The sequence below is a fragment of the Palaemon carinicauda genome, chromosome 6, assembly GCF_036898095.1.
Source record: "Palaemon carinicauda isolate YSFRI2023 chromosome 6, ASM3689809v2, whole genome shotgun sequence".
NCBI lineage: Eukaryota > Metazoa > Arthropoda > Malacostraca > Decapoda > Palaemonidae > Palaemon > Palaemon carinicauda.
The window spans coordinates 144,117,349-144,129,704 of NC_090730.1; the positions used below are offsets into that span (position 1 = coordinate 144,117,349).

At 45.9% G+C, this 12,356-nt stretch overlaps 1 protein-coding gene across 3 annotated transcripts in view; it reads left to right on the forward strand.

The window, feature by feature from the left end:
* Nucleotides 1-12,356, forward strand: part of Nup133 (nuclear pore complex protein Nup133) — a 133,085-nt gene that overhangs the window by 53,897 nt on the left and 66,832 nt on the right. For all 3 annotated transcript variants that reach the window (XM_068375476.1, XM_068375475.1, XM_068375473.1), the window contains exons 10-12: nt 6,949-7,102; nt 7,576-7,735; nt 7,948-8,169. In XM_068375476.1, the coding sequence (XP_068231577.1) occupies nt 6,949-7,102; nt 7,576-7,735; nt 7,948-8,169 (536 nt within the window). The remainder of the gene's footprint in view (nt 1-6,948; nt 7,103-7,575; nt 7,736-7,947; nt 8,170-12,356) is intronic.

Consider the following 12,356-nt stretch of genomic DNA (forward strand, 5'->3'; position numbering starts at 1 on the left):
AGCCGCATGCCTTACCTCATGCTCTGCATACCATACCGCATGCTCTGCATACCTTACAGCATGCTCTGCATACCTTACAGCATGCTCTGCATTCCTTACAGCATGCTCTGCATACCTTACAGCATGCTCTGCATACCTTACAGCATGCTCTGCATACCTTACAGCATGCTCTGCATACCATACCGCATGCTCCTCAACCCACCGCAGCCCCTCCCACGCACCAGCACTCTGCTTTTGTTGTTGCCAGCTCCCACACTCCGACTGCGGAGAAGGTTGACGATGCACCCGTGGGCCTACACCTCCCACGGTTGTGCGCCCGGCATGGCTTCATGCTCTCACACTCTTGTTGTGAGAGCTCCTCCACCCATGCACAGTCTACCCTGCCAGATGTATGATGACTCCCACACACAGAGCACTCCGTTGCCGTGCGGGAGCTACCACAAGCTGCCGTGTTTTGACACGGTGTGTCAGCCTCCGCAACACACTGTGGTTACCGCCACTCGCCAGCAGCAAACTAGTCAGGCAGGAGTTGAGGCTTCCCCACATCTTTGGTTGTTGCCAACTCACAAACTGTCCTGCCAGTGCTGTATGTCCTCACGCTCCTGTTGTGGTTGACAGTTCAGTTTTTGACAGTTCACAGACTGTCAAGCAGTTTCATAACGTTGCCTTCTGGTCTGCTGCTTTTGCACCAGTGAAACCCTCACTGAGAGAACTTAGCTTTTCTCGGATATGGTTCCTGTAGATGAGAAAGTGCTGTTCTCCCTCCTTCTGATATTCCCTTGAGGACTCTGTCATTTGGAGAGGAGCCTTAAGCTGCTTAGCCTCCTATGGACTTTTATTTTAGCATAACATGCTTCCAGGGAGGGTAAATGGTTCCGCTTCAGTCGCTAACCCCGTCTGTTGCCACACCTGCTCCCATAGACCTTGAGCTTTGTTGCAAGACATGCAGTCCAAGCTTAGTCCTTGATAGAGAATTTTTTTTACGGAGTCAGTGTGTCACTGGGAAGACGTTCAACAACCAGCAGAGGTGACTTGTTGTGACGCAGTGCGGCAACCTCAGCAACCCGATAAGGAGTTGTCTGTACTACCCAGACAGTCTAGACAGTTTCGGGTTGTCGCTGTACTTCCTCGCTTCCCCATGGTTGACAGTTCACAGACTGTGCAGCAGTACCATGATCTTGTGTCCGGCTCCGTCAGACGACTGGCTTTTAAGAGCTCCCACAAGTCGTCGCTGTCTGGAGAAAATCAGATGGACTATGGATCTGACCAAGGAACTGGGCCTCCTGGTCAATTTAGAGAAGTCCCAGCTCGTCCCATCCCAGACCATTGTCTACCTGGGTATGGAGATTGAGTCGAGTTTTTCGGGCTTTTCCGTCGGCCCCAAGGATCAACCAAGCCCTAGAATGCATCCAGAGCATGCTGAGAAGGAACCGATGCTCAGTCAGGCAGTGGATGAGTCTAACAGGGACACTTTCATCGCTGGCCCTGTTCATCGAGTTAGGGAGACTCCACCTCCGCCCCCTTCAGTATCATCTAGCTGCTCACTGGATAAGGACATGACGCTAGAGACGGTCTCAGTTCCTGTTTCCGAAGAGATGAGGTCTACTCTAACGTGGTGGAAGAACAGCTTTCTTCTCAAGGAAGGTCTACCTTTGGCTGTTCAGAACCCCGACCGCCGTCTCTTCTCGGACGCATCAGACACGGGCTGGGGTGCGACATTGGACGGACAGGAATGCTCGGGAACATGGAATCAGGAGCAAAGGACACTTCACATCAATTGCAAGGAGTTGTTGGCGGTTCATCTGGCCTTGATAAACTTCAAGTCCCTCCAGCTAAACAAGGTGGTGGAGGTGGACTCCGACAACACCACAGCCTTGGCTTACATCTCCAAGCAGGGAGGGACTCATTCGAGGAAGTTGTTCTAGATCGCAAGGGACCTCCTCATCTGGTCAAAAGATCAAAAGCTCACGCTGGTAACGAGGTTCATTCAGGGCGATATGAATGTCATGGCAGATCGCCTCAGCCGGAAGGGTCAGGTCATCCCCACAGAGTGGACCCTTTACAAGAATGTTTGCAGCAGACTTTGGGCCCTGTGGGGTCAGCCAACCATAGATCTGTTCGCTCCTCGATGACCTAGAGGCTCCCGTTGTATTGTTCTCCGATTCCAGACCCAGCAGCAGTTCACGTGGATGCTTTTCTGCTGGATTGGTCCCTTCTCGACCTGTATGCATTCCCGCCGTTCAAGATTGTCAACAGGGTACTTCAGAAGTTCGCCTCTCACAAAGGGACACGGCTGACGTTGGTTGCTCCCCTCTGGCCCGCGAGAGAATGGTTCACAGAGGTACTGCAATGGCTGGTCGACATTCCCAGGACTCTTCCTCTAAGAGTGGACCTTCTACGTCAACCTCACGTAAAGAAGGTACACCCAAACCTCCACGCTCTTCGTCTGACTGCCTTCAGACTATCGAAAGACTCTCAAGAGCTAGAGGCTTTTCGAAGGAGGCAGCCAGAGCGATTGCCAGAGCAAGGAGGACATCCACTCTCAGAGTCTATCAGTCTAAATGGGAAGTCTTCCGAAGCTGGTGCAAGGCCAATGCAGTTTCCTCAACCAGTACCACTGTAACCCAGATTGCTGACTTCCTGTTACATCTAAGGATCGTAAGATCCCTTTCAGCTCCTACGATCAAGGGTTACAGAAGTATGTTGGCAGCGGTTTTCCGCCACAGAGGCTTGGATCTTTCCACCAACAAAGATCTACAGGACCTCCTTAGGTCTTTTGAGACCTCAAAGGAACGTCGGTTGTCCACTCCAGGCTGGAATCTAGACGTGGTCCTAAGGTTCCTTATGTCATCAAGATTTGAACCTCTCCAATCAGCCTCTTTTAAGGACCTCACATTAAAAACTCTTTTCCTCGTGTGCTTGGCAACAGCTAAAAGAGTAAGTGAGATCCACGCCTTCAGCAGGAACATAGTTTTCACATCTGAAACGGCTACATGTGCCTTGCAGCTCGGTTTTTTGCTAAAAACGAGCTTCCTTCACGTCCTTGGCGTAAGTCGTTCGAGATCCCAAGCCTGTCCAACTTGGTGGGGAACGAACTGGAGAGAGTACTTTGCCCAGTTAGAGCTCTTAGGTACTATCTAAAAAGGTCAAAACCTTTACGAGGACAATCAGAAGCCTTATGGTGTGCTATCAAGAAGCCTTCTCTTCCAATGTCTAAGAACTCAGTTTCTTACTACATCAGGCTTCTGATTAGGGAAGCACATTCTCATCTGAAGGAAGAAGACCTTGCTTTGCTGAAGGTAAGGACACATGAAGTGAGAGCTGTGGCTACTTCAGTGGCCTTCAAACAGAACTGTTCTCTGCAGAGTGTTATGGATGCAACCTATTGGAGAAGCAAGTCAGTGTTCGCATCATTCTATCTCATAGATGTCCAGTCTCTTTACGAGAACTGCTACACCCTGGGACCATTCGTAGCAGCGAGTGCAGTAGTAGGTGAGGGCTCAGCCACTACATTCCCATAATCCCATAACCTTTTTAACCTTTCTCTTGAATACTTTTTATGGGTTGTACGGTCGGCTAAGAAGCCTTCCGCATCCTTGTTGATTTGGCGGGTGGTCAATTCTTTCTTGAGAAGCGCCGAGGTTAGAGGTTGTGATGAGGTCCTTTAGTATGGGTTGCAGCCCTTTATACTTCAGCACCTAAGAGTCGTTCAGCATCCTAAGAGGACCGCTACGCTCAGTAAGGAAGACGTACTTAATAAAGGCAGAGTAATGGTTCAAGTCGTCTTCCTTACCAGGTACTTATCTATTTTATGTTATTTTTGAATAACTAATAAAATGAAATACGGGATACTTAGCTTCTTTGTTAACATGTATGCTGGTCTCCACCCACCACCCTGGGTGTGAATCAGCTACATGATCATCGGGTAAGATTAATATTGAAAAATGTTATTTTCATTAGTAAAATAAATTTTTGAATATACTTACCCGATGATCATGAATTTAAGGACCCGCCCTTCCTCCCCATAGAGAACCAGTGGACCGAGGAGAAAATTGAGTTCTTGTTGACAAGAAGTACTTGAGTACCTGCTCACAGATGGCGCTGTTGTGTACACCCCCACCTGTTTAGCGATCGCTGGCGTATCCCGACCGTAGATTTCTGTCGGGCAACAGAGTTGACAGCTACATGATCATCGGGTAAGTATATTCAAAAATTTATTTTACTAATGAAAATAACATTATTCACTTTTTGTGAACCTGCATTACCCTCAGTAGCTCTGTTTATAGTTCCTATGTCTATAAATGGCAGAGAATCTCTGTACCATACTATTACTTGTTAATAATTCCTTTTCCTGTTTTGCTGAATCATTACTAAAATGCTTTCAGTTAGTGATAAAAGGCAAATTTTTGCATTTACCTAGTACTAGCTCGATGATATTGTCCTTGAGTCTGCCATCTTTTTAAGATCCAGTTGACTCTTGAGTACTTAACCTTTTCTTCCTTCCTTCTCATCACATGTCTAAAGTAGCATAATCTGTCAGCCGTATTTTCCAGCCTTTGAACACCCTCATCTCTCCTTCAATTCTTTATCTAGAAAATGATCTTCCCACCATACTCTAGTCATAAATCTTGGAATTTTAAGGTCACATCATATCAAAATTCTATCATTGTAAGTGCCCATGTTACTGCTGCATTAAGTAGTTCAGGTCTTGTGTACTCCTCATAAGCATAATTCTCACTACTAATAGAATGTTTTTTTTTTATTCACCAGTACTCTGGTAATCTCACTATTTCATCCATACTGCCACCTTTCTTATTGGTCTTTAAACTCCTGCTTCTCAATCCAGTGAGTTGCCAAGGTAACATAAATACCCCATCTCTCGTAAGGGTTGCCTATCTGTCACAAGGTTCTCAACTTTACCTTCCCTATATGCTCTTGTTATACAATTCAGGGATCTTAAATCTTTTAATCCATGTTGACCTTGTAATCCAGTGCACATCTTGCAAAACCATCTGTTACCTTTGGTACTTTGTACACAGTTCCTCACGCTATCAAGGGAATCCTTGCAATCTGTGAAATTAATAAACTTATGTATTTGGATTTGATTCTTGTTATAAATGTATTATATGATATGCATTATTGAGTAAGAAGGAATCAACAAAAAACTTTTTTTTCCTTGTAAATTTGTACCGTTCTTTACCATTGTAACTTAGAAATAATTAGTTGAAATCAAGGAGGGATTATAGCTGCACTACATTTTCATAGGATGCATTTAAAAAAACTAGCCTAACAATGTATGAATATTATAGTAAAATGAGATATATACATTACAATATTCTACATAAGAAATATCTTTAGCCTAACAGGAGAACTTGAATGTAGGTTTCAGGAAAAAAAAAAGCTTGCCTTTGGATAGTGAAAGATAGGTAAAAGGTTATTAGATAAAGAATTTATGTAGGGAAAAGTTTAATTTACATAATTGATCTAATGTAAATTGATTTATCAGATAACGACAGCTGCCAGTATTTTAAATATCCACAAAAAGCTATAGATAAATTAACAAGATAGATTGAGGATCAAGGTGAAAAGTGAAAAAGAAGGAGTGAACAATTTATTTTTCAAAGTATATAATTTAAGGCTGTTTGAGAGTGCTTACCAAAAGTCTGAGAGATACTGAAGAGCTATTGTTGACAGTTCTACAGATACAGACTGCAGGCAAGTTAGCAACAACATATTTGGTCAACTGGGGCATATGTGTAAACAATCACCCCTAGGTTTTAATTTTTTTTGTTTCGAAGCCTAGTAAAAATGTCTTAAAACATTTAAGGTAGTGAATATTGTTACTATTATTGATGTGATTGGGATGAAACAAATAAGTTTTTAAAACAAAGTTTTTTTCTCGCCTAAATCAATTAATCATATGGTGAGTAACCTCCTCCCGTCCCCATGGATCTTGATGGATTTCATAAAGTTTACGTAAATAGTGATGTTAGTAGTGGAGACATTCCTCAAGTTCCAAATGTTATATGTATGCCAAGACAAAAAAAAAAAAAAAAAAAAAAAAAAAAAAAAAAAATGAACCCTAGGCTCTCATGCTAACATCTAAGTAGGAATTTAGTGATTAATTTTTTGGATGGAATTAAGAAAAATTACTTTTGTAAGAAAAGTATCAATAGACAGTAAAGAAAGATTATGTGCCTTTGAAAAGAAAGTATGTGAATCGGAACATAGGTGTACAACATGGCATATTTTCAAAACTATTGTATACAAAATTTTAGTAGGCCCGTGCTTTTATTATTTCAAAGTTTTTTTCTTAGTCTAGCATTCAGTGTTCCGGTAGAATTTTTGTTAGTAGTAGCAGTACATTTCTTTACAGTTATTAGAAAATAATACTTTATCATTATCATACCTCATCTCTAAAATCAGATTATTACAGACTTTCTGATTTGTCTTTGTGGGGAAGGTTGGTTGATGAGACCTACAAGGTATTTGATATCTTCTTGCATAGCTCACTAATTTTCTATCTTGTCATATAAGGAAAACTTTGTATAATTCCATTGACAGAGAATTTGGGAAGCTGAAAATTAGGAACTGTAATTTGGATAAACTTTACATTGTTATCTAGCCATAAGTGATACTGTACTTTATTGAAATAACTGAAGCAACTGATATATTAGCTTATGCATTATTGTAAAATCATCTCAAAAGTTCTCTTGTGAGCATTTCCGCAAGCCAATGTTAAGATTAATTTTATAGTGAAATGCTGGCTCTATGTATGTTTGGAATTTATTTTGAAATTTTCACAAATAATTCCTTATTAACAGAGTTGAATGCAGTGTGTACTCCTATTTTTAAACCTTCAGTATCAAATTATTTTCCTCCTTTTTATAATGATTAATTTTGATGCTCTCCTAGACAGTTATCACTTCCAATGCAAACTTGTTTCAGCTGTTGGTGAAGGTGATTCTGGTGATAGGGTCGAGTTTTCTGGTGCAGGAGATAGTATTTTGGGGGTTGGACGTTCACAAGGTCTACCACTCTTCTTTTCTGCCAATCATGGAATAATGTCAATCACAACTAATCAACACCTGAATCAATCAAGGTAAATTCTGCTTGATTTATTAAAATTTTGCCCTAGCATTTTATCCAAGTTTCAATTATACCAGTCAATTTACAATTTTTTTCATCATCCAAACCCATCACTACCTGAATTTTGTATAATGCTAATCTTCTGTTGACTTTGATAATGAGGGAGTATTGGCTTTATATTTTTTGTAACCCAACCAGCTTTACCCAGTCATTTCTCCCTTGTTAAATGATTCGGAAATGTAAGAGTAATATTGATGTATAGTTTTGTTATGGAAATGATTATGTATAGACAAATTGTCAACCCTTCTAAATCATGCTATATTATTAGGTTACATTAAACATACAAGTGCTGTATATCTTTTAAAATAGAAAAGCAATGGTGAATCAATAGTTAAGGCCTATTATCCCTTGAATATCATCTGTCTTATTTGAAATTAGTGTTTGCATTTTAAGTCTGATGTTAATGCTCTGACACTTGGTTTTTAGTATCCTAATGAATGAGAGTGTGGCTGAAGAATCAAGAGTATGTGAATCTCTTAACCTCACAACCACTGGACTAGATTCTATCACAGTCAGCAGTGATAATACAGCAAAATTTAAAGCTGCATTTCTTCACTTCAACAAAAAAAATGTTTCTCAAGCACAGGTATGCAAATTTTGATTTTTTGCTATGATGTTCCAATTAGGAAGTTTAATTTTGTTTTGTCAAAAGTTATGAGAAATGTTATGGCACTTGTAAGTGTATATATATCTTTAACTGTATAGTAGAGAAAGTTTTACTGAATAAAACTTCTCTTATTTGATTTGTTTCACTACTTTTGATGATAATTTTATATTTTTGCAATATTGTGTTCTCAGGCTTTGTTGGATGAGCTGTTTCCAGGTTCAGACAACACTCAGTTAGACAACATAGTTGTTCAAGTGTCAACGCTTGTACTTGATGACACGCCAGCGACTGACCCTCGCTGGGCAGAGGTCAACCAAGCAGGTGGCACTGGTGCCCCTATGTCACTTATCATACAGAACTTGCTTTATGATAAGGCTACAGCTCATCAGCATTATTTAAATTTTTTACATCAGGTATGTAGGTAGGAAGTTTGTTGATAATTCTATTTCTTTATTCTCATTTACTATCACTGTATTATTATTATTATTATTATTCACTACTACTACTACTACTACTACTACTACTACTACTACTACTACTACTACTACTACTACTACTACTACTAGCTAAGTTACAACCATAGTTGGAAAAACAGGATGCTATAAGCCCAAGGGCTCCAACAGGGAAAAATAAGCCCAGAGAGAAAAGGAAATAAGGAAATGAATAATTGTTTCGTAACTGAAATACAAACCACGCTAATTAATATGGGTAATTACTTTCGGCGTAGCTGAAATGACGAGCCATTAGAATTTTAACGAGGATTTACTACCCCACCGCTAGTTAGCGGGAGGTAGGGGGCGGGGGTAGCTTGCTACCCCCTCCCCCCCCTCACACACACCTGTGCTGAGCTCACTTTGCTATCGGCTTGGGTGCTAGACGGACGTGTCCCCTATCACCCTCGCCTACACTGACAGCCATTAATCTTTGTTTGCTTTTTCTTTTTGACAGAGTGTTTGGAAGTTGGCCTTTGCGATGCGGAAGTGTCCCGGCTTACCTGACCTTATATGTCGGCGGTTGACACAGATCCACACACCTTATGCCCTTTCTGTAGGGGCCAACAGTGTGATAGAGAGAAAGTATGTGGTGAGTGCAGGGAGTGGTCTACCTCCCAGTGGGAGAGGTTTCCCCGGCGCCGGAAGAAGAGGTCTAAACGGGATATATCTCCTTCAAGGGCTTCCTTGAAAAGAGAAAATCCCAAGGACTCTTCTTCCGTAGCCCAAACCTCCTCCGAAGCTCCCACTCGATCGGTTTCTTCCGAGAGGCCGTCGAGTGGTAGCGTAGGCCGCATATCTGTTGACCGATCTCGGAGTTTGGGAGAGGGAGTTGCCTCCCATAGCGAGGCAGCTCCTCTTCCTACCCCGGGGGAGGATTTAAATGTTTCTAATAATGATCTGTTACACAGCTTTGGGCTTCCTTGGGGCTTAAGGGCTCGCCCTCCAAGGAAGCCCTGTTTGACATTATCAGGTTAGGGGCTGCTGTCAAACAGTCGCCGACGTTAGCAGAGGTTGATCCTCTGTCTATCGACGACGTTGTTGTGGCAGAGGCTTCTGACGAGTTTTTTCAAACCCATGCTCCTGTTGCTGATGTAGCTTGAGGCTTAGTTCCCCCTCCAAACATCCTTCGAGGGAGGAACTAAGTCCAACAGTCTCTCCTGCAGGCGATTCTCATCCTCGGGGGAGTTCACTGACAGAGACTCCTCTTCGGAGGACTGCCGACGGTCAACCTGCTGCCCCCAGAGGGCTTATAAGGCGTAAGGCTCGCCTTCCCCTCCGCCGTAGAGGCCTTCCTTCACCTCACAAGGGTGTTAGGAGGCGCTTCTTTGGCTTGTCTTCGCCGCAGTCCGCCGCAGAGGAACCTCGTCGTCATTCACCGACCGTTCCAGCTGCATCCCTGGACCTGTCCGCTGATCGTTCGCGATCTCCTACTCCTGCCAGACCTGTGACCTGCCGTCGCCCTTCCTAGCTGCCGATGCGCTGTGGGCGCCCACGCATTCTGTGATCAAACAGGCAACGGTCCCTTCGGGGCAAAAGGGACTTTCTCACATTGTGGCAAAGTCCCTTAAACGCCAGGTATCCCCTGCGCGGAAAAGTTCTCCTGCATGCCAGCGCGCTATTGCGCACAAGCACTCTACAGTAGCTGTTCCGGAGACAACGCACCAGCGAGTACCTGTTCCAGAGACTTCGCGCCATCAATCTCCTGTGCGCCAGTGCTCTCCTGCTCTTCAGTGCGGCACTGCGCGCCCGTATTCTGATGCGCGCCAATGTTCTCCTGTGCGCCCACGATCTTCGGATCTGGGCGCAGGGGGAAAGATACCTTCTTCCCCTGCTCGCCAGCAAACACCGACGCACCATCAGACCCCGCCTGCTCGCCAGCCTTCTCCTACGCGCCATCGCGCGCAGTCACCAACGCACGCCCTGTGCGCAAGGGATATATCCCCTGTGCGTGCGCCCAACGCTATCACCCTCACGGGCTCATTGAGATCCTGCGCGTCCACGTGCACGTGAGCAATCGCCTCCGCCCGCTCAAACGCTTGTCCAACCTACTGCGCGCCCTTGGCATTCTCCAGAACGCATCCCTGCTCGCTATCTATCACCTGTGCGCCCACGCGCTCCATCTCCTGCGCGCCAGCACGCTCCCTCGCCTGCGCGACATCTCGCGCCCACGTGCCTGCGCGCCATCGCTCGCCCACGCGCCATCGCTCGCCCACGCGCCATCGCTCGCCAGCGCGCCATCACTCGCCCGCGCGCCATCGCTCTCCCACTTGCACCCTCGCCATCGCCCCCACGCGCCTGCACGCGAACGAGGTAAAATCCCATCGCGGGACCACCAGCGCGATTCGCAGCGTGATTCCCAGCGCGATCCCACGCGCGAGGCTGCAGGACCGTGTGCGACCAGGTCTTCGTCTTCACGTCCCCCCCAAAAGTGCAGATCAGCGCGCTCGCCGGAGGTTGGGAGAACACCGGATAGGTCCAGGAACTTTCCTTCTTCCCCTTCTTCTTTTCAGGAAGACCTTGTTGTGGTTTCTACTCCTAGGGATTGAACCATCCCCTTCCCTCCAGAGGGAGTCTCTGACAGCGCCGCTGTCAGTAAGCAGCCATGTTTTGGGTCCCTTGTCAGAGCTGTCATGCAGGCCTTTAAGCCTGCTTTCTCTGAGTTGGGCCTCAAATCAGCAGCAGTGCCGACCCCCCTGAAGAGGAAGAGAGGAGTAGATGACGTGGTGACTTCTCCAAGGACTAAGCTGGCTCCTCGGAAGTCTTTGAGGAAGGCTCCCTCCCCCCCCCAGACTTTCTCTCCTTCCCCTTCGGACGAAGATTTCCCGTCCTCAGTGGATTCTCGTGAGGTGAGGCGTTCTCCCATCGCACCAATGGGAGAAACCCCACCTCGCGTAGAGAAGTCTTCTCGGGTAGGGGTGGAGAAGATCCTCCCGCCATCGCTGTTGGAGTCCTGTATCCCTCCCAGGAGGGAGTCGAAGGACTCTAAGACTGTCCCAAAGTCGTCCTCGAGGATGAGACCAGAGCCAGTCAAACCGGCGGAGAACGTCCACGAGTCCCCCCAAGAAGAGCCTTTGGGGACAGGAGACTGAGAGGTGGAGGAAGTCCAACCTGGACTCGCTGCTACATAGGGCTCTTACATCAAAGCCCTATAAACCTCCAGCACCTCAACAACCTCGCCAGTCCAAGACAACGAAACCGGCAGTGGCAGCAAAGACAATGGTGTCGAAGCCCCTTTCTTGTCAAAGACAGGAAAGGCAAAAAGTCTTCCAGGGGAGGGAAAAATCCTTGAGGGAGTGGCCGAGGCCGCAAATGCTAGGATTGGCAGTCCCCCTGCATGTCCACCAGTGGGGGGATGCCTACAAAGTTGCGCAATCAGGTGGCAGCAACTCGGGGCCGATTCCTGGATGATTTCCGTAATCAGTCAGGGATATCGCGTCCCGTTCACAACATCTCTACCTCTCCTGACAGGGGATCCAGTGTCGTTGAGCTCCCTTGCCATGGGATCGGCAAGGGGGCAAGCCCTTCGGGCAGAAGTCGAGACCATGTTGAAGAAGGGCGCTCTCCAGGAGGTCGTCGACGGGTCCCCAGGCTTCTTCAGTCGACTCTTTCTTGTAAGGAAGGCGTCTGGAGGCTGGAGACCAGTCATCGACCTCTCAGCTCTGAACAAGTTTGTCAAGCAGACCCCGTTCAGCATGGAGACGGCAGACACGGTCAGACTCGCAGTGAGACCTCAAGACTTCATGTGTACACTGGACCTGAAGGACGCGTACTTCCAGATCCCAGTCCATCCATCTTCAAGGTAGTACTTAAGATTCAGCCTAGACAACAAGATCTACCAGTTCAAGGTTCTGTGTTTCGGTCTCTCCACAGCACCTCAGGTTTTCACCAGAGTGTTCAACCTGATATCATCGTGGGCACACAGGATCGGCATCCGTCTCCTCTGTTATCTGGACGACTGGCTGATCCTAGCAGACTTGGAGTCAACCCTTCTTCGACACCGAGACAAACTTCTCGGACTTTGCCAAGATCTTGGGATCATGGTAAATCTCGAGAAGTCCTCTCTGCTTCCTACTCAAAGACTGGTATATCTAGGCATGATCTTAGAC